Source organism: Heloderma suspectum, chromosome 1, assembly GCF_057233095.1.
Source record: "Heloderma suspectum isolate Gila_16-S chromosome 1, 16-S_ref, whole genome shotgun sequence".
Taxonomy (NCBI): Eukaryota; Metazoa; Chordata; class Lepidosauria; order Squamata; family Helodermatidae; genus Heloderma; species Heloderma suspectum.
Genome location: NC_139458.1, coordinates 288434150 through 288456299, shown reverse-complemented (window position 1 = coordinate 288456299; position 22150 = coordinate 288434150). Strand labels below are relative to the sequence as shown.

Below are 22150 nucleotides of genomic sequence, written 5' to 3'. Positions count from 1 at the left end.
TCAACTGAAAAGCAGCTTGCCTCTTTGGCTATACAAGCAGCTGCAGTACAAAACTGAAAGATACCCCAGACTGTGAACAGGGTTGTCACCACTGAATGCTGGCCACCTTTGTTGGATTACAACTGGATTATGATGACAGGGGCCAAGTGCAGCAGTTGAGTTTCAGTTAGAAACCTAATGGCTGTCTGGTGGTCAGCAAAGAACAATCAAGTCAGAATGGTAGGTCCATAATACAACACACAGTTTCAGAGCCTCTTAATTACACGCTCACTTCTCCCCAGATAAATGAGAGGGGGAATAACGAACTCTTCATTTTGCTTGTGGTTCCATCTTAATTTGCTCTCTGATACAAATATGAGTGAAGGGATTGTTATCCCATGGTAACTGATTACATAATTAGGCTTTGTGTTTCCTTCAGTTTTATAAAGCATCCCATTTTTGCAGGAAAAATTTGCTAACCTGTTAACAGTTGTAATTGTTATATCTTTAAAAAAAAGTCCATCTGTATGCTATGGAGTTGATTCATTGCACTTTTGTCCCACCCTTCCTTCAGGGAGCTCAGAGTGGCATATATCAGTCATCCTTCTCTTTCCCCCTTCCAATGTTATCCTCACAACCCTGTGAAGTCAGTTAGGCGGAGAGATAGCAACTTAGCCAAGTTGTAGTTGAGTGAACTATGGTTGAGTAGGAATTTGAACCTGCGTCTCCGCAGTCCTAGACTTACACTGTATGTATACTCTGTAAATTGAATGCTTCCGGTAAATTTTGAAGATATGATATTATTTTGTGAAATGTGCACCACACTCTTATTTTCAGATTTTACAGTAATATTTGTGTTACAACTTTTTAATATGGGGAACATCTTAATGCCCCATTTTTCCCTATCAGTGACAAGTTTAGGTTTTTTATACAAATGAACGAACAAACCCTAAGCTTTTTTTAGAAAAACCTCAGCTCTTTTTGTCTTGGCCAAACAGTAAGGGTCAGCAATGAAGGTCATGAACAGGATGCTAATGACCATTATAAGACAAAGATATGCTCCAGAAAACGTTCTTTCAGCGAGCTTCTTGCCAAGTTCTGCAAGCTGTTGTAGTTTTCATTCACAGACCTTGCAGTAAATGTCGTTTTGTTTGGATTTCAGTAATTTTAAAAGTCTCTTCCTAAGATTTTTTATTAAGATTAGCTAGAGATAAGAACTATTAGCCAGTGCCAGAATGATATCGCAGTCTACGTGTGTGTGTATGTGCGTGTGTGTGTACTTTAGCTAGTTTGCTTTTTTGTTGTTGTTTCTACTGAAATGCGATTTTGTCTAAGATTGGTAGAAATCAGGAAAGGGCATCTTATGAGAGTCGAATGGAAGTTGAAACTTATGCACTACTAATGAGTTAATTAAGATTATTGCATGTGCATGAGGATTATTATATGCTACTAATATGATTATACAAAAGCTGTAAAAAGCCAAAAGAAAACAAAACACAGAGGTTGAGAGTGTTTTATTCCACTGCAAAGTAGGTGGGTTTGTCTTCATATTTGAAAACCGTCAAAATTAATGTAGATCACTGGGTAACATACTTAAGTGTACTTTAAGCCCATTGAAATAAATGGACTTAAGCACATTCAACCCTGCATTGGATAGCGGCCAAAGTGTATAGTTCCTTTTAGGGGGCATCACTGCTTTGATGAGACTATCCTGCTTCAAAATTCCACCCTGTGTTAGCATAGCTTCATTTAGTAGATGTACTTCAGGTACAGTTTATTATCTCGACTGCTTGAAGAAGATAAAGTACAGCTTTTTTGGTGCTTCATTGTTAGCATATAATATACTATTTGGGTGACAAAACGCACTGTTAAAATATTTTGTCATTTTTTTTGTTTGTGAAGTGGCCTTATCACATAGTATGCATATTCTTTGTTAAGATGATTAAGGCTGTAACCCTATGGTCCCTCGGATGTCCTCCCAGGGGCCATAGAATATGTCAGATTTCCCCCTCAGAGAGTGGAGAGAGAGATCCACCCTTAGAAGGGAAGATCTTACCTCAGAATCTCCACCCAGTTGCCATAGAAACCTCCAGTCGGTGATTCTCCAACATCACCACATTGGAGGGTGGGGGAGGTGTTCTGGAGGCATGTCAAGCGCAAGCTGGGAGTGCCAGTCAGTCTGCAGGATCCCAGCTCTCCTGATTTGTAGACACCGCCCCCGCCCCCCAACCACCACCAGCAGATCTGTCTGCCACCCTGGAGCTAGTGTAGATTAATTCCCACCCACTTAAATCAATTGGAGGACATTCATGTTTTAAAAAGTGGACCTAAAATGCTACTCCATCCTGCCGGCATGTTCCCAGCAGGGCATTGGGTGAGACAGTGCCTCTGCCCTCGGATCTGCTGGCCAGCAGTAGCAGGATTGCTCTGCCCATACACTTGAGGTGAATTCGGGTGTTGCTTATTGCAGTTATTTTCTTTGATATCAGAAAGGCGAGAAAGGAGATCCTGGCCTGCATGGCACCAATGGACAAAAGGGAGAACCTGGAGTTAATGGTTTTATTGGTCCACCAGGCCCAAGGGGAGCGCAAGGAGAAAGGGGATCTCCAGGAACTCCTGGATCAGATGGAAAACCTGTATGTATGCTGGCTGGCACATGGCTTTTTGTGCATGCCGTTCCATTTAATTTTAAATTGAAACCCTTTCATTTGAAAATGAAAAATGTGTAATCTTTCTAATTGCTCTATCTTCAATTCAGGGAAGAGGCTTTTCAGAAGAATTCATTCGGCAAGTTTGCGCAGACGTGCTAAGAAGTGAGTCCCCCGGTCATCACAATTGATTTATGGCATTGCACGGTAGTTCGCTTCTTGTGAGGCTATAGCAGCCTTCCCCAACCTGGCCTGGTGCCCTCCAGGTGTTTTGGACCAGCTCACACAAGCCTCAGCCAGCACAACTAATGGTCAGGAATGCTGGGAATTGTGGTCCAAAGCATCTGGAGGACACCAGGTTGGGGAAGATTGGCCTACAGCATCAGGGGTTTATAAAGATTACATTGTTAGTATGATTCAGCCAGAATCAGGTGCATTGAAATCCCACTGGTTTCAAGGGGATTGGTGAGCACATGCTTAAATCTCTCTCCCAGAATCAGTGGAGCTTTAAATGGCTTTGCTTAGGTGGATCTAAATTTGACTTGCACTTTTTAAAATCAAACTGACATAATTTGAAGTTCAGTTGACCTTTACTGTTGACAGTGACATGCTCCCTTTTGGTCTAAGCATTTTTGTCTGAATTTTCCTTAGCCCAGTTGCCTACTATACTTCAGAACGGAAGGCTACAACACTGTGATCATTGCCAATCTCACAGCGCTGCCCCAGGGCCTCCTGGTCTACCAGGCCCAGCAGGCCCACAAGGCCCTCGAGGTTTTCCTGGCTTGCAAGGAAATGATGGTGTTCCAGGTCTGACAGGAGCTCCTGGGCGTCATGGATCACGTGGAGCAAAAGGTAATGGTATGGATGTTTCGCAGAGCAGATTTCTCTTTTTAGCCTAGAGAGCTGTTCTGAAGAGGAATCGAACTAGAGCAGGGATTTATGGGCTCATGGACACATTTGGGATTGTGAGGAAGTGTCATGAGCATCACCACAAAACGCTGTCACTGAGGTGTGGCTGTGGGGGTGCTCACAAAACAGGAAAAAAAACCTGGATGCTGTAGTAGTTAAAGTTTAGAAGAATGTATAAGAAACGATGCAGAATCACACACATACACACCCGCACAGAAATGGGCAGATCACTCACGCACCCATTCACTCTTGGCAAAGAAGGAGCAATTGCTTATTGGGGGTGAGGGGTTTTAGAAACACACATGCACACACAGCAGTAGCTCACTCACTCACTCATGCACTCATGAAAAAATCACTCTCTTGCACACATAGCAATAGGCCACTCATTTTTCTTGGGGTGGGTGGAGCTCTAGTCTTTTCTTCCCGTCGCTTTGTCTCCCCCATCTCCCCTTCTGAGTGAGTTTTCCTGCTGCAGCCTGCAGGCTCTGTGAGCCCAGTGCCATGACCAGGCACAGCTGCAGCAGCAGGGGATGGAGCCAGCAAAAACAGGAAGGGGGAGGCAAGGGGAGGAAGCGTAGGGGTGGGGGCGACAGTGCGACTGTCAGACAGTGAAGTGAGGGATGGATAGGGAGAGGAGGAGAATCAGGAAGTGAGTGGAAGAGGTTGCAAAGGGTCTGGCAGGGAGGGAGGGAGGCAGCGAGGGGAGGAAGCAGGACTGTCAGGCAGCGAAGCAACAGATGGGAGGAGCAGAAGCAGGAAGTAGTGGAGGGCATCACAAGGGGACTTGTGGGTGCATTAGGGGTTTCTGACAGGTACAGGTGCACCTGTGGGTGCCACGTTGCTGACATCTAAACTAAGGGATTTGAAAAACTCTAGCAAAGACGTTCCTTTGCAGGAGATGTGCACATTACTACTCACCTGGGGCAAACAGACATCACCCCAGGTGACCTCTAGAGACCGTAGGTTACATCAGTTCTCAAGCGAGAGTTTGATTTTTCATTTAAAAAAAAAAGTTGGGAGAGAGGAGTGGGGGGCAGATGATTGCTTGCTCTCAGTAGAGTTCACATAGTTTTGCTGGGGAGCCTTCTGCTGCTTTAAAAAACAAACTCATACCTGCTCAGTACAGCTGCTAAATTTGCATCCTCCTATTTTCATGCTTAAATGGGAATTGTCTTTTCTCCCATTTTGTGAAATTCTGCATTCTGTTCTGCCAGTCCCATGTGTAGTATATGCTCTTTACCTTGACTGGAATACGTGCTCCGCTTTGAGGAGGTTGTAGGTGTGCACACCAAAAGCAAGATTCCTTTGGACCCTGCTTCAGTGCTATGGAAAGTGGCCTGATTTACTCAGACCATTTTGGGCACCAGTCATTCCATCTTGGGTCCAGAGTAGAGCCTTGCTTTGGAAAGTCCTTAATATGTCTCCCCATTGATTTATATGGGGAAATGAAGAAATGGCTATACCATTTTTACTTTTGGACTGAATGGGATGAAACCTGCAAGCAGAGTAGCCATTTCTGAGCAGATGGATCCTGCCAAATTGCAGACAAATGGGTGCAGGGGTTTCTGTACTATGTCTAGGGATGGGCGGATCACTTACCCCGTTCCGGCTCGGGGGGTCCACCAGGGCGGGGGGAGGTGATCCCTCCCTCCCCCTGGAATCCATCCAGGCCGGCTGTGCTTTGTGGTGATCCTGTGGAGCCGGCTGCCGGCTCCGCAGCACTGGCAATACGGCCGGCCGCCATTGCCGTGCCGTATCACTGTGCTACATCCGGACGCAAATGGCATCCACTACACTATTTGCGTCCCTGTTTTCACGTGATAGGCTACGCAAATTATATTTATGTAGATATTTGTGTAGTCTATCGCGTGAAAAAACAGGGACGCAAATGGCGTAGTGGACACCATTTGCATCCAGACTTAGCACAGTGATACGGCACGGCAGTGGTGACTGGCCGTATTGCCAGCGCTGCAGAGCCGGTGGCCGGCTCCACAGGATCACTGCATGGAGGAGCCAGCCTAGACGGATTCCGGAGGGGTGCAGAGGTGGGTGCTCCATTTCGCCACGGACCCCATTGGGGCTGGATTCTTGGAATCCGGCCTCATTGGGGTCCGTGGCGGAATTCTCCAACATCCCTAACTATGTACCTTTAGAATTTGAGTTTTTTAAATAATGAGAACACTTAGTGCTTGTCATTTCTCACGCACAGTTGTTTACGGGTGTTTTAGATTACGTTGTGACCCTCCAGTTTCACTTCTGTTTTTTAAGAGCATTTTTGCGGGTTTTATTGGAGTGGGGAAAATGCAGTATTTTTTTCATCCTGAAACAAAACACAAGCCCCACTGATGTAATTGTGCTATTCTACTATGCCACAGTGCCATCTAGAGGTTATGTAGTGGAAAGTATGGTAAGGCAGGAAAGGAAAATCTCTTCATGTAGAGATCTGACCTCAATTCTGCAACAAAACTGGAAGTAGATACAACTGGTTAACAGCCTCGTCTAGAAACGCTCCTATACCTTTTTTATTTCTTGGCAGAATTGGATGAAATGTTCAAGCATAATTTCCCCTTCTGAGGGCAGAAAGCCTACCAAATTTCAGACACGTAGATGTGGAAGGTGGGGCGGTGGTGGTGAAGGGGTTGTACAAGGAGAGTCCTCCAAGTTAGTGGGGGAAATAGATTTGCTTACCCCCAGCCCTGTGGTTTTGTGGGCAATTGGGTCAGTCATAGAGGAGCCCAAAGGTACGTAATCTGCAACATTTCAGAACAGGAGAAGGGATTAAGGAGCTATGTTCAATGAAAAACAGTCTGAGGATTTGTTTTTGTTTTCTACTCAATTGACACCAACTGATGTTCCTTCTATTACATTCCTTCCAAAAGTGCTGCTGCTGGAAGTCAAATGGAAAACCCTATTAAAACGATTTCCTGTTTGAAAGCTAGAGCTGCTGTTCTCAAAACTACAAGCCCTCCTCTTCTTCTTCCTCCTCCCCTGCCATTTTCCTCTTATGGAGAGCTTGGAGGGGAAATGTTTACATTATATAATTTTGCCTCCTTCAACCTTCTAAGGCAGATCTGACGCTTCAAGAGCAGCCTAATTCACTACAAGCCACTTCAGGGAAGCCCTGCTTTGCTTTGCACGAAGCAAGAATCACTCTGAAGCAGCCAGCTTTGGTTCTGGATTCAGGCTCTGACCAAAGCAAATACACACCCTAGTAGATTACAATCCAAAATCTGATTTCCACATGCTAGGTGTCCTTTCATGTCTAATACCATGGTGGTTGTAAATGTTAAGCAATTTTCATCTTTGTCCACAATCCTGTGGAATGTGATAGCAAGTACATGTGCCATAGGATTATTGTCCTATATCCCAAGTCTATACATGTTTGAAAACTTCTGTTCAAGGTATTTAGAGCCTTTGGGTTATGACAGGGGTAGGCAACCATTTTAGGCCATGGTCACATTTGGCTCTTTGGGAAACTGTCCTGGCACCCCCACAAAATGGCTGCCATGGGTGGCGTGGCAAAGGACAAGTACACTGACCAAAAGACTGAGGACAAGGCAGAGGTGGGGTCTGAGCTCCAACACGTTAAACAACTCCTTTGAACCCACCGTTTTCAGCACCAACAGAAATCTGTTTTACAGCAATCCCAGCTGCCGGTAAGAAAATGTGTTAATTTAAAAAAGAAGTGGGAGGGCTAGGGCACCCTGGTGGGTACCAAGAAAAGTGTGAGGGGGCACACTTGTACCCAAGGGCACCACATTCCCTACCTACCCCTGGATTATAACCATGATTGTATTCAGACTTCACGTCAAGCACATTTGAGGATCAAGTTTCTAAGTGGCGCTGCTTTAAACACTCTGATCTTTTGTCTGTCCTTGAAAGTGCTGGGTACTCTATGTATTTTTCAAACCTAATTTTGTAATAAAGTGCAAGAATACTTTATGCCAAAAAAGCTGCCTGAAAAAAGTTTTTAAAATTCCTGCAAACCCCAAACCCTATGCCATAAAATGAGCATTGTGATAAAATGGCTGCACGTATTTGTTTACTGCTAACAGGAGGATTACATTAGCCCAATAATTTGAAGAGCATGAGTGTTCTTTGTACTGGGTTTATATTTCCAAGTCCTATTAATGTTATCCTTTAGTCTCATGAATCATATTCCTTGGACACTAAATCAGAAGAAATGTAAGAGGTGCCATCCTTAAGCCATCACAGCCTGGGATTTCTTTGTTAATGCCCATGTGAGAGCCCATGCTATTGAAAACGATGGTGTTTCCCTACCATTGCTAAAGGCATCATCTGGTGTTGTGTGTGCCTATTTGTTTAAATTGCACAATTTTATACAGGCAATTTCTAGGGGAAATTTTAGGGCCTTGGGGGCAGATGGATTTCTCCCCTCTTTTTAATTCTTATTCCACCTACTTAAGGAATGGGGTGGGCCTGTTTCAACTGGAAGGTCTGGGAAACCTGCCGTTTTTTACCCATGAGATCTCTTGTGAGCCAAGAGAAAGCAATTATCTGGAAAATATCTGCAATGAACAGAAGGCAAAACCAACAGAAAATTTATTTGTTAATCTGAGTAAAGCTTCTGAACTTCACTTGCAATTATAGCAGGACAAAAACAGAGACAAAACCAAACAAACACCATCCTTTTAAGGAAACTAGTGCAATTATGGTCTACTCAGCCATAATTCCCACTGAAGTAAGAGGATATAGGATCATAGCCTGAATCTTGTGTTACATTCTAGTAAATGCTCATGTTATATCTGAAAGTTCCTTAAAGGTTGGTATTGAGATTGTTAGGCGGTGGCAACTTCTAAAACAATGGCATATTAACAATTGAAGATACTTGGAATCAATTTGAACGTATGACTTTTATGTGCAGATTTATATCCCACCTTTCAATGCAAGTATTTCTAGTTGCTAGTTTCTGAACTCCAGCTGGTCCAGTAGAGCTGAATTGGGTTTACCTTCCCAAATATTTATTTCTAACTTTATGTCTACTTACTACTCCTTCCCCCTCCCCAAGGAAAAGCACTTGATTCGTAATGTAAAAGGTTACAACTGGGGGTATTCAGCCAGCCAGTGTCTTGCCATAAAGAGATTTTAGGCCATCCAGTTTGAAGCCAGGCTTATCAATGGATTGTTTGTGCATCTTGCTGAACCACCATTATGTTCAGAGTCACTTTTTGCCTAGAGGTCAATTGTTCTTGTTGGATGGTAATGGGGTACCCAGATACTAGAAGAGCCTGTTCAAAAGAACAGGTTCCACATTTGAGGTGGTGGCCAGAATGCCTTATTTGGCAAAAGCAAGTGACATATGGAACTGTGCTCCCACACAGGGTCTGGACTGCACCCTGCCCATGCAAGTAAAAACCAGCAACCCATCTCAACAGTGAGCATGGAGATCTTCATAGTATAGCAACTGCTCATTCTTGTCCTTAGTAGATGATCAGCACTGTCAGAATTAGGAGCACAGAGTGTCAGCTTCATGCATGGAGATCTGGGGAAACTAGGGCTGAGCAAAAATAGGGATGGCAGAGAATTCCGCCACGATCTTGGTGAGGCTGAATGCCAGTGCATTTGGCCCCCCGAAATCTGTGGTGGAATGGCCCGCCCCCCGCGGATCCCCCCCGGGACGAGACTTACCTGGGGCGGATCTTCTGGGCGGCAGCGGCTTCGGCGGCAGCAGCTGCGGCAGCTGGTCTTCCGACCGGCTGCCGCTGCCACCATTTGCAGTTTGTTTGTTTGTTTGTTTTTTAACAGAGACGTGATAGGCTACGTAAGTTTTTATGTAGCCTAAAACGACTGGGTAAAAAAAAAAAAGGCGTATGCAAATGGCGGCGGCTACGGCCGCCGCCATTTGCGTTCCTTATTTTGGGCCGTCTTAGTCTATGTAAATATTTACGTAGACTAAGACGGAGAAAATAAGGGGAACGCAAATAGCGTCCGCTACGCTATTTGCATTCCCCTTATTTTCGCCGTCTTAGTCTATGTAAATATTTACGTAGATTAAGATGGCAAAAATAAGGAACGCAAATGGCGGCGGCCATAGCCGCCGCCATTTGCGTACGCGGTTTGTTTTTGTTTTTTTACCCAGAGCCCTCCGCGGCCAGAAATCCGGCTGTGGACGGCTCTGGCCTGGCTGGGCCTGGCCAGTTGCTCCGCGGAGCTGCCACGGAGCACAGCCGGCCGCGGAGGATTCCGGGGGGGAGGAACGGAGCGCCTCCCCCCCTGTCGAGGATTCTGGGGGGAGGGTCGGAACACCCCCCCCGCCATCAACATAATCCGCGAAAGGTAAGTGACTTTCGTACATCCCTAACAAAAATCGCCTCCCACAAATCTTTCCACCCTATTTGCTTCCTTCAACAATACTAAAATAACAGCAGTTCTTCAACACATTCGGAGGGCAGTCTCAACTTGTGGGTGAACTCTGGGTGTGTCCTGCAGAACAATCACCCACCATTTAGGTAGCACTCCTTGCCTGGCCCCCAGATACTCACTTTATAATGCATGGAAAATGTGTGTCTTGATGCACATGTGGTGGCTTTACGGTTCACTTACCTAACAGAGTATTTTGGCCTAGGCCACATTCTTAGCCATATATAAGGGAAGTTGATAGGTAGACCTCACTGGAATGGCCTGCTCTGTCTATTCCCCTTGATGGTTCTGCAGAGTTCTGTTTGGACTTTTCCATGTTGAAGATACAGGGGTTGAGGGGGACTTCTGCTTTGGATCTAGTTCTCATCCAAGAAGCGGGAGGAACCCCTCACTTTGATCAAGTGAGTGGTTGGCCCTGTTTTCAGCCATGAAATGGTGTTATTCCAGATGCCAAGAGTGTCCTCTAGAGTTTGAATATCTTAGACATTTACCTTAAGACAAATTCCTCCTTTTTGAACAAACATAGGACAGCATCCAATGCTGCCAACGCACCGGCAGGACCTACCACTAGCCTCATGGGATGCTCATTGTCCCTGAAGCAATTGGAAACGAGTGGCAACGTTCATTTCTGGAATAGGGGAAGTCAACAGAGCTCACAGAAGGACGCTCTGCCGACCTGTCTCATTTCAGAAACAAGCGTTTCTGCTCATTTCTGGAGTTGCTTTCGGAAGCGCTAGTTCCTATTGCGCGAGCAGTTGGTCCTGTGGATGCAATGGAATGGCTGGAGGCACATCAACAATGTTGGATACTGCCCATAGTATTAGCAGAGACTGTCACAAGCCTGCTACCTACTTATTGGCAATGGCTGTTACTCATGACTAAGTTGTCAGTAATGTTGTGTTATTCAATAGCTGTCATTCCCCCCAAAGTTTTATATACTGAAGTAATAATCTGTGTTTTAAAAAGTTGAATCTCCTTCTCCAAAGTTCCAGTTACATGAACTGAAGACTTTTTCAATTACTCTTGTTGCCTTCCTTTTGTGGTTGTCCAGGTGTTTTTGTTTTTGTAACTTATCCATGAACCACCAGATTATTTTAAGCACATATTTAATTGAAGTATGCAATCTGAAAACATACACAGGGTAATTACACTATGCAATCTGGTACAAATTTGTTTTGTTTGTTTTACATTCCAGATATTTCATTTGATGATATGCAATCTTAAATGCACATGGAATGGTGTTTCCATGCTGAATCAACTTGCTAAGGATCCTAGTCTCTTTCATTTCAATAATTATTTTATTTATCTATTGCATTTGACCCCCACCCTTCCTCCAAAGAGCTCAGAGTTTTCCCTCACCATTTTATCCTTGCAATAATTCTGTGAGGCAGGTTAGGCAGGGAATGAGTGATGAAACTGTCACCCAGTGAGTTTCATGGCCGAATAAAGAGTTATCACTTGGGCCTCCCCTGTCCTAGTCTGAAACTCTAACCATTACATGCTGGCTCTCTATTTCTGCATTTCCATCCTTACAAATTAGTAGAATGTATTTCTAACTTGTGAAAGCTTTTGACCTGCTTTTCTCTGAATTAGAGTTGGAGGCACACTTTGTTCCTACAGCCCCCAAAGGTTATTTCTTTTTTGAGGGTGTAAATTACCTGCTCTTGGAGGGGACCACCCACTGTATTTCTGCACAAATCAATGATTTTGACATGTTCACTGATTGAAGGAGGCAACACAAGAATAATGACTCACACAGTTATGTGGACAGCCTCCTGTGAGTGTGTGTGACTGCACCGGAAGTGATACAATGGCCATATCACACCTGTATTGATCTGGGGTCCTGATTCTGTCAGGGTCCAGTCAAAATAGTTTCTTTTAGATTACCAAAATGAAACAAAGCCATGTGTATAAAGGATGACAGCTTATTGATAGAAAATAGATACAGAATAAACATACAAAGAAAGTTTGCACCTCTCTTCAGCCAATGAAGCTGTCATAGCTGAATGTCTATTTGAGTCCCCAAAATAGACGAAAAACTGTCCCAGGAGCTACAAAATTTCTCCAAGCTAGTAGCGCGTGTATTGCCCCTTGGAGCAAGACCAAGGTGCAAAGCCTGTGAATTGGATCTTATAGGCTTCTCTGACAGGCAACGCCTCTCCCCCTTCTCAGCCAAGCTGAAAGGCCAGCACACACACATTCAGGAGAAGGGGGGAGCGTCTCTTTCCCAAAGGTGCTTGAAGTATCACAGGCTGGGAAATCCATCACTCCCTCTCTGAGAATAGGGCCTCAACATTCTAGCATGGGAAGTAAAGCCTATCTCATCAGGATGACATAATCCAGTTGGCATAAACAGCTTCAAGGCAGGCTGTGAATTACTGGCCTGTGTGAAAGGGCTTATTAATTAACTATAAAGCTGCCGGCCAAACCGAACTACACAGGTCTCTAGGTGGCTACCCACCAGCATATAGGAATGCTGTGAGGTCCACCTTTTTGCTCACTAACCAACTCACAACAACACCCAATGCAGAAATGCAGCAGAATTGCCACCACCATCACTACCATGCCCCTCAGCAGCTGACCAGATGGAGGCAGGGCAAAACAACTGAACCATGCAGAAATGAAGTCTGGAATTCATTTCTCAGCATGCTAATACGCCTTAGTGCACACAGTTTGGGAATTATGGACTTACTGTATACATGATGTCTTTGGTACCTTGCAGGAACCCCGGGAAAAATTGGAGCTAAAGGAAGCCAAGGAATTGGGGTCCCTGGAACGCAGGGCCCTCCAGGACCTCCAGGTATTGTTTGGCGAGCCTGATACTTGTGCTGTTGAATTGTTGTGGAGATGCAGATTTGAAGGATGTATCCCTTAACTGACTCCTGCATAGTTTGGTTGGTTTTAGTATGGAGATGGAGCCATCCCAGGCTCTGCCCCCTCTTCAGTAGTAATCAGACTGTTATCTCCAGTCACTGACTGGAGGGGCTTGATAATGTCTAGGGGTGGAGGAGCTGCCCCCTGATGTTATCCTGCTGGATTGGTCCTGGGGTCAATCTTGTCCCTGGGATCAAAAAAATTCCCTGCCCCTGTTTTAGTGGTGTGCTTCTGCTGCAACTGTCCTCAGGAGTATAGCCCAAAATGGGTTGTGTTATGCAGGGAAGATACACTACTGACTTCTTGTTCTGGACAGCTTAATTGGTAGATATAACCAGTAAAGCTTAATGGCTGATCAGGGCTGCAGTTGAAGGGCATACAAAACTGACAATGGCTTTTTCTTATAACTTGACTTTGTACTGCAAACTAGAAGGTTATCCTTCTGTTAATAAGAGCCAGGAAGAATGGAAGCAGTTAGCTCTCAATTGAAATAGACTCTTTTATGTCTAGATCTTCTGAAGTACTGATAGAATTTGAACTTGTTCAGTTTTTAAGCCCTTTTTTGTGGCTTCAGCGTGTTGTTATATTATAGTATATTCTATACTAGAGGCCTGTTAACAGTATGTTGGCTAGAAAATTCCAGCACACACAATGTTTGCTCCCACCTAGCTCACCAGTCAGAGGCAGCCTTGCCCCCATCCCTGTTAACCACTTTTTCTTACCTCTTTCTTTTTGTGTGGGGGTGATGGACACGCCACTTGTGGGAGGCTGCCCAGCTGACTCCCTGATGAGTCAGGGAAGCTGCCCCAGAACAACCCCAGAACATGGCTCAGTTGCCATGGTGACTAGCACGTGCACCTATGTCACTACTAAGGCTGGGTGAGGAGTGTCACTGTGATTTCCCTGGCTGCTGGCTTCCACTCCTATATTACAGCAAGACTCAAGCCCCCTTCATGAGTTATCTACACCACTGACTTAAAATCTACACTATTAAAAAACTTAAATGATTAAAAACTATTAACCTGACGGGGCAGATCTGGCTGCAAATCTTTACCCAGCTATAATGTTGTATGGACACTAAACATTCCCCATGTATATATTTCATACATTGTTAAGGTCCTGAAGGCCCACCTGGAATAAGTAAAGAAGGACGTCCCGGAGAACGTGGAGAACCAGGGAAAGATGGAGACCGTGGACATCCTGGAATTCCTGGACAAAATGGACCACCTGGAATTTGTGACCCATCTTTATGCTTTAGCGTAATTGTAGGAAGAGATCCATTTAGAAAGGGGCCAAATTATTAATCTTGGAAGTGTTAGTGGCAGACTAGGCCTGGTGCTTGCCTTTTATGATCTTTCAAGTCTCAGGAAGATGACTGGCAATAATCCCATCTCCCAGGAATTAAAGTACCTCTGTGTAAAGCAATATGGTAAAATATTCCATATTCAGTTTAAGTCTCTAAACATGTGGGGCCTTCGAGCTGATTACACCTCTGGCCCTGATCCAGTTAAACTTAGTTATCACTGCCCCTTTGAAAGCAGTGAAAACAGTCATTGTTAACTTAAATCCCATTGCTTTGAGTCATGGCAAATTTCAGCTGGATTGGGGCTGTGATATCCAGTGAGAGTGCATTTTAACCTAGGATGTTTGCCCTGTGATACTTACTTCCATTTGAAGTCCTTGGCAACATTTTTATTGAATCTGCCAAAAGCTGGATTGGGCCTTCAATGCTTGGTGATCAGGTGTAAATCACTGTGAAATGTTTTGTATTCAGCCCACATATACAGTAGAGGTGGGCAACTTGTAGATGCTTTGGCCTGCAACTCCCATCAGCCCTAGTCAGAATAGCCAGTTGTGAGGGATGATGGGAATTGTAGGCCAAAACATCTGGAGGGCACAAGTTGTCTACCCCTGGATATACAGCTTCTTAATTTTAATGGAACATGGCTCTTTGTTATTTCCTATGTTTGTGAATTTCATCCATTTTTGTATGTTTCATATCACTGGTCACAGGTTTCTTTTGAGAAACACATGAACCCAACACTTTTTTTCATCGTTAATTTAACATCAGGCATTTTTATGCAATTATTAGCCACGTAATGAATTCATGCAACAATTCAATTATACATTCCCATCTACAAGCAAAGAAATCTCTGGAGGCACCCTAAACAATTAAAAAATACATTACAAATGGTTTCTAACTATAGTCTGGCAAAGATTTTCTTAAAAAACAAAACATTGCACAACAAAACCATATTTAATTTTTTTCACCCTGACTATAGAACTTGGTGTTGTCATTTTTGCTATGCTCCATAGGACTGCAGTTGTCAAACAGAAGTTTACAAGATATGCTTTAACGCTTACTACGTAACTGTTTGTTATGCTGCTTCTTTGTACATTTTAAGCAAGGCATTTCTATGTTCATTTGTAAAATGAGATGCAATCAAGAAGCACTGCTGGCATTCTAATCAACTCAGTTGTACAATTTCCATCAGAATTTGAATCCATTTTAAGTATTAATGCAAAGAGTGTGTTATTGCACTTACTCAAACCTTTATAATGGCCTTTTGTTGTTGGTTTTTCTGTCATTTGTAATATGCTTGACATTCAAGGTAAAATAAATTTTTACAAAAATGGTGGTGATAAAAGTCATTTTTATTAATTCATTTTTTCACTTGTGGAGCTGTATTTTTATCCAAGGCTTCACTTGCAAGCTTCATTTGTTGTTGTTGTTCAGTCGTTAAGTTGTGTCCGACTCTTCGTGACCCCATGGACATAGCACGCCAGGCCTTCCTGTCCTCTGCTCTTTCCTGGAGTGTGCTCAAATTCATATTCATTGCATCGGTGATGCTATCTAGCCATCTTATCCTCTGCCGTCCCCTTCTCCTTTTGCCTTCAATCTTTCCCAGCATCAGGGTCTTTTCCAGGGAGTTTTCTCTTCGCATTAGGTGGCCAAAATATTTGAGCGTCAGCTTCAGTATCTGTCCTTCCAATGAGCACTCAGGGTTGATTTCCTTTAGGATGGACTGATTTGACCTCCTTGCAGTCCAGGGGACTCGTAAGAGTCTTCTCCAGCACCACATTTTGAAGGCATCGATTCTTTGGTGCTCAGCCTTCCTTATAGTCCAGCTCTCACAGCCATATGTTGCTACTGGGAAAACCATAGCTTTGCTTTTACGAACGTTTGTCGCCAAGGTGATGTCTCTGCTTCTTACTATGCTGTCTAGGTTTGCCATAGCTTTCTTCCCAAGGAGCAAGCGTCTTTTAATTTCATGGCTACAGTCACCTTCTGCGGTGATCTTGGAGCCCAAGAAAATAAAATCTGTCACTGCTTCCATTTCTTCCCCTTCTATATGCCAGGAAGTGATGGGGCCAGATGCCATGATCTTAGTTTTTTTAATGTTGAGTTTCAAACCAGCTTTTGCACTCTCCACTTTCACCCTCAACAAGAGGCTCTTGAGATCCTCTTCATTTTCTGCCATTAGGGTGGTATCGTCTGCGTATCTGAGGTTGTTGATAATTCTCCCGGCAATCTTAATTCCGACCTGTGATTCATCCAACCCGGCGTTTCTCATGATGTACTCTGCATATAAGTTAAATAAGCAGGGCGACAATATGCAGCCTTGTTGTACTCCTTTCCCAATTTTGAACCAATCGGTCGTTCCATGTCTGGTTCTTACTGTTGCTTCTTGACCCTCGTACAGGTTTCTCAGGAGACAGGTAAGGTGGTCTGGTACTCCCATCTCTTTCAGAATTTGCCAGAGTTTGTTGTGATCCACGTAATCAAAGGCTTGAGCGTAGTCAATGAAGCAGAAATAGACGTTTTTCTGGAATTCTCTTGCTTTCTCCATGATCCAGCGAATGTTGGCGATTTGATCTCTAGTTCCTCTGCCTCTTCGAAACCCAGCTTGTACTTCCGGTAGTTGGTTCACATACTGCTGAAGCCTAGCTTGTAGGATTTTGAGCATCACCTTGCTGGCATGTGAAATGAGCGCAATTGTGCGGTAGTTTGAACAATCTTTGGCGTTGCCCTTCTTTGGAATTGGAATGTAAACTGACAATTTCCAGTCTTGTGGCCATTGTTGAGTGTTCCAAATTTGTTGGCATATTGAGTGCAGCACTTTAACAGCATCATCTTTTAGGATTTTAAATAGCTCAGCTGGAAGACTGTCATCTCCGCTAGCTTTGTTGTTAGTCATGCTTCCTAAGGCCCACTTGATTTCACTCTCTAGGATGATACTGCGGTTCAGTGACCGCAGTATCATGGCTATCAGGGACATTCAGATCTTTCCTGTATAGTTCTTCTGTGTATTCTTTCCACCTCTTCTTAATCTCATCTGCTTCTGTTAGGTCCCTGCCTTCTTTGTCCTTTATCATGCCCGACTTTGCACAAAACGTTCCCTTGAGATCTCAGATTTTCTTGAAAAGATCTCTAGTCTTTCCCATTCTATTGTTTTCCTCGATTTCTTTGCATTGTTCATTTAAGAAGGCCTTCCTGTCTCTCCTTGCTATTCTCTGGAACTCTGCATTCAGTTGGATATATCTTCTTCCCCTTTCTCCCTTGCTTTTTGCTTCCCTTCTTTCCTCAGCTACTTGTAAAGCCTCATCAGACAGCCACTTTGCTTTCTTGCATTTCTTTTTCTTTGGGATGGATTGAGTTGCTGCCTCCTGAACAATGTTACGGACTTCTGTACATAGTTCCTCAGGCACTCTGTCTATCAGGTCTAATCCCTTAAATCTATTCCTCACCTCCACTGTATATTCATAAGGGATATGATTTAGGTCATACCTGAATGGTGTAGTGGTTTTCCCTACGTTCTTCAATGTCAGCTGAAATTTTGCAAGAAGCAGCTCATGATCTGAGCCACAGTCAGCTCCAGGTCTTGTTTTTACTGACTGTATGGAGCTTCTCCATCTTTGGCTGCAAAGGACATAATCAATCTGATTTCGACATTGACCATCTGGTGATGTCCATGTGTAGAGTCGCCTCTTGTGCTGTTGGAAAAGAGTGTTTGCTATGATCAGCGTGTTCTCTTGGCAAAACTTTATTAGCCTTTGTCCTACTTCATTTTGTACACCAAGGCCATGCTTGCCTGTTATCCCAGTTATTTCTGGACTTCCTCCTTTAGCATTCCAATCCCCATGATGAAGAGGACATCTTTTTTTGGTGTTAGTTCTAGAAGGTGTTGTAGGTCTTCATAGAACCAATCAACCTCAGCTTCTTCGGCCTCAGTGGTTGGGGCATAGACTTGAATTACTGTGATGTTGAATGGTTTGCCTTGGATTCGTACTGAGATCATTCTATCATTTTTAAGATTGTACCCCAGTACTGCTTTTCCCACCCTTTTGTTGACTATGAGTGCTACTCCATTTCTTCTAAGGGATTCTTGCCCACAGTAGTAGATATGATGGTCACCTGAATTAAATTCGCCCATGCTTGTCCATTTTAGTTCGCTGATTCCCAAGATGTCGATGTTCAGTCTTGCCATCTTGTGTTTGACCACCTCCAGCTTACCTTGATTAATGGATCTTACATTCCAGGTTCCTAAACAATATTGTTCTTTACAGCATCAGACTTCCTTTTCACCACCAGACGCATCCACAGCTGAGTGTCCTTTCGGCTTTGGCCCAGCCGCCTCACTCTTTCTGGAGCTACTTGGAAATTCCCTCTGCTCTTCCCTAGTAGTATATTGGACACCTTCTGACCTGAGGGGCTCATCTTCCGGCGTCATATCTTTTAGCCTTGTGATACGTTCCATGGGGTTTTCTTGGCAAGAATACTGGAGTGGGTTGCCATTTCGTTCTCCAGCGGACCACATTTTGTCAAAACTCTCCACCATGACCTGTCCGTCTTGGGTGGCCCTGCACGGCATAGCTTATGGTTTCACTGAGTTACGCAAGCCCCTTTGCCACAACAAGGCAGTGATCCATGAAGGGGGAGTTTCATTTACCCAGTGGATTATTTGCATTTATGGTCGTCTCCGGATATGATCCAAAGCATGGATGTATGGAATTCCCATTGTCTTCTATCTAGGGAGATGTTCCTCCCTATGTGCGCACATAGCTCTGCGTACTCCATTAGGCAACTGATTTGTCATCTTCATATATTGAAGGAACCAATCATTTAAAAAGACAGGAAACTAAACTTCATTAAGCCAGCATGTTAACACGTTTGAATTGACATGTTATGTTACATGCTCAACTAATGTAGCAAGTTATAAAGAAAGGGGTGGGCAGACTTCAAGTTTGTTAAATCTATTTTGTTTTTTACTAGAACCCCCCAAGATCCACCAACTGGAGACAGATACAAAAGGCACACACTTAGAATTAAAGAATTCTGGGCCCAGGAATTAGTTATAAGTACCAGAACTGAACCTCGCAGGTCTTCCACACACAAATCCACTCCTTAACATCATTTCAGCAGTATAATTTGGGAAAGTCATTTTGCTGCGCTTGTTAAACAAGTGGAAGTCAAGAAATCCTTGCCAATCTACTGCAAATCATCCACCAGGGGATCCAGATCTGCTTTCTGCTCACCTCTAAGACAAAAAACTAGCTGTAATCTGACTGTTTCCTTGAAGGCTCTCCCTCTCAGATGTTAGCTGAGTTGCTTTGATGTCATGGAATGTTTTACAGACATTTTGACTGCTATGTTCTATATCAGTAGAAAGGGAGACAGAGCATGCAATGAGTCTGCAGGGACATAGGGAAAGGGGCGTACAAACATCTCATTTCAGTTTGCAAATCATCAGAACATGCCCTGTTTGCAACCCTGAACATGAACACATTTTTTTGGAACAGCTCACACAGTCCCAAACTTGTGATCACAGCTGAAAACTCTCTGTGTGTGTGTGTGTGTGTGTAATGCACACTTTAAAATGCATTTAAAAAAAATACATGTTCATGCTTCAGTGCATGGGGAAGGGCACACTTTTGGAAAATGTGCACTTTTCCCATATGAATGGAAAGAAAAACAAGTCATAAACAAAAATGGGAGCAAGGAGTTTGGAGAATCTCGGTGAACCTCCCTGGTGCTGTCATCCCTTAGAGTGGGTGGAGGAGGCAGAGGCCTGAGAAGGACACCTGCAATGGGAGGAAATTGAGAAATGGAGGGACCACAGAGAAAAGGGAAGTTGTAGATAAACTGCACATGGCCTAGAAACAGGATTTGCTATATGCTGGGAGCAAGGAAAAAGTGTACAGACAGTGGAAGATGTGTTGCAACCCTGAGGAACTGAATTTCATACATGGATTCAAACTGATCAGGTGAATTCTTGTCTGTCATTACACATAGACTATGATAAAAAAGGATCAAGAAGTACAGTTTTGATTGCATACAAAAAGAAAACATGTTCTACCAATCCTATGAATATTTAAAATGGGTTTCTGACTGCTGCTGTTTTTATACTGATTGTGATTTTTATTGGGGTTCTTAGTTTTAGTCTAAATGGATAATTTTTAATTTTCACTGTATTTGCTGCTTTGAATTCAAGTTTATAGAAAGATGGGTCAGAAATGTTGAAAATAAATATTGGCTAGAAAAATGTTAGTAAAGTTACATTTAAAATGCATTGCTAAGCAGTTTGCTAATTAAAAAAGCTTTATGAATTAGAAATAATAGTAGAAACTTGATTTATAAAATGCCACGCCAGAATCAGGTTCATAAATGAAACTTTTATTTTACCTTGGAGAAAATAACAAGTTGTCTAGTTCTGAGTTTTTCTCAATATTGTCCCTTGAAATCTGCCATATTTCCTAATTTTTTTATACTTTGAAAAAAATGCTCTCTCTTTTTTTTAACCAAAGTAAAAATACTTGCTATGGTTGCTTGGTGTTAGTTCATATGAGATATCCAGCAGGTGGCAGCAAAACAAAACCCTTTGGCATTAATTATATTCAATGATTATAATTGTCCCTAATAATTTAAATAATGTTTTCTTGGTTGCAGTTTAAAAACATAGGCTGTTTATCCCCAGAGCAGTGAGATCAGCATGCTCACGTGGGCTCTCCTCTCAACAGATTATAAAGCAACACTCAAATCTGATTAAGGTTGCAATCCTATGCATATTTACTGGAAGAAAGATCCATTGTACCCAGTGGGGCTTGCTTCTAATTGTGTTTAGGATTGTGCTGTAAGTGCCATTTAAAAATATTTTATTTTTAGGCCTCGGATAGGTAGAGAGCATGTAGGATAGGTAGAGAGCATGAGCATGTATTATTCAGATAATATCCCAGGTGTGTAGTTGCTATCCGGGCCACTTAAGTGGGCTGCTTGTATGCATGCATTTAAAACGTTTTTACCCTACTCTTCAGACAAAAATCCTCCCAGAGTGGTTTACATAAGGTCAGTAACAAACATGAAAATCCCCCCCCCCCCGATTATAATATAAAAAACATGATACAAAAGGGAAAGGGAGGGATAAAGCAAGCAAATTCAGGCATGAGTTGGAAACAGTTCAGGAGGAGCTTGATGAATCTGGTCACCCAGCTGATGGGTGGGCCCTGCGGGGGGCGGGGCATCTACACAAGTGGTTTATTTCATTATTGTAATGCCTGACTTACTTGTGTGAGACACGACACTCTCTTCCACCCAATATTCTTAATGCTATTTCTACCATTCTGGATTTCTTGAGACTGATTTTATCATGGTTTATAATCTTCTTGCTGGTTCAAGAGTGTGCTACCTTCACTTTTCCAGCTGGGAGTGGCCAACAGTGGGCAGGGAGAGGGGAGTGACCCTGGGCACATTCCGCAGGGAGGAAGAGCAGTGTCCTCCATTTTGTGTTGTGGTGGTGGTAACCATTTTCCCTTTCCCCCATCTTTTTTTTTTAAACCTGTACTTGCTGCTTCACACCTCCACTGCTGTGCATCTGCGTATGCATAACACAACGTAAAAATAAATAAGTGTGAAAGCACAGTTCTCTGCAGGAACCCTCATACGTGACCGAGCTTACTCCACCCATTTCTCACACAATTGATGCCATACGGCTCTGAGTATGGCACACAGTTGCGTAAAAAATAATAATGACATACCTCACATTATTTTCTACACTGTGCTCTACAAGTAACAATTACATGAGTAAAATATAGGAGCACAGTGATGCCCCCAGAATGGAAAGGTGGCCAGTGTAGATTTGCCCTCGCTTCCCATCTCTCCTTCTGCCATAGCCTGATGGAATGGCTGTTGCAAGATGACAACTGAGGGAGGGCGGAGCTGGTCCTCGAGCAGAGCCAATGGAGTGGCCTTGCAGTCCCATCTTTCTCTGCCTGCTGCAGCTAATTGGAATGGCAATTCTATTAGAAACCACAATTCTATCTGCATTGCAGTTTGATGTTTTACAATATGTTCCGGTTCTAAT

At 43.5% G+C, this 22150-nt stretch overlaps 1 protein-coding gene across 1 annotated transcript in view; it reads left to right on the top strand.

Annotated features, from left to right (window-relative positions):
• The window catches only part of COL21A1 (collagen type XXI alpha 1 chain), a 141272-nt gene extending 125843 nt beyond the window's left edge, over nt 1-15429 (top strand). The window contains exons 26-30 of the mRNA XM_084831041.1: nt 2469-2615; nt 2738-2792; nt 3279-3479; nt 12640-12717; nt 13908-15429. Coding sequence (XP_084687167.1) covers nt 2469-2615; nt 2738-2792; nt 3279-3479; nt 12640-12717; nt 13908-14095 — 669 coding nt within the window. The 3' untranslated portion in view covers nt 14096-15429. The remainder of the gene's footprint in view (nt 1-2468; nt 2616-2737; nt 2793-3278; nt 3480-12639; nt 12718-13907) is intronic.
• The last annotated feature ends 6721 nt before the right edge of the window (nt 15430-22150 follow it).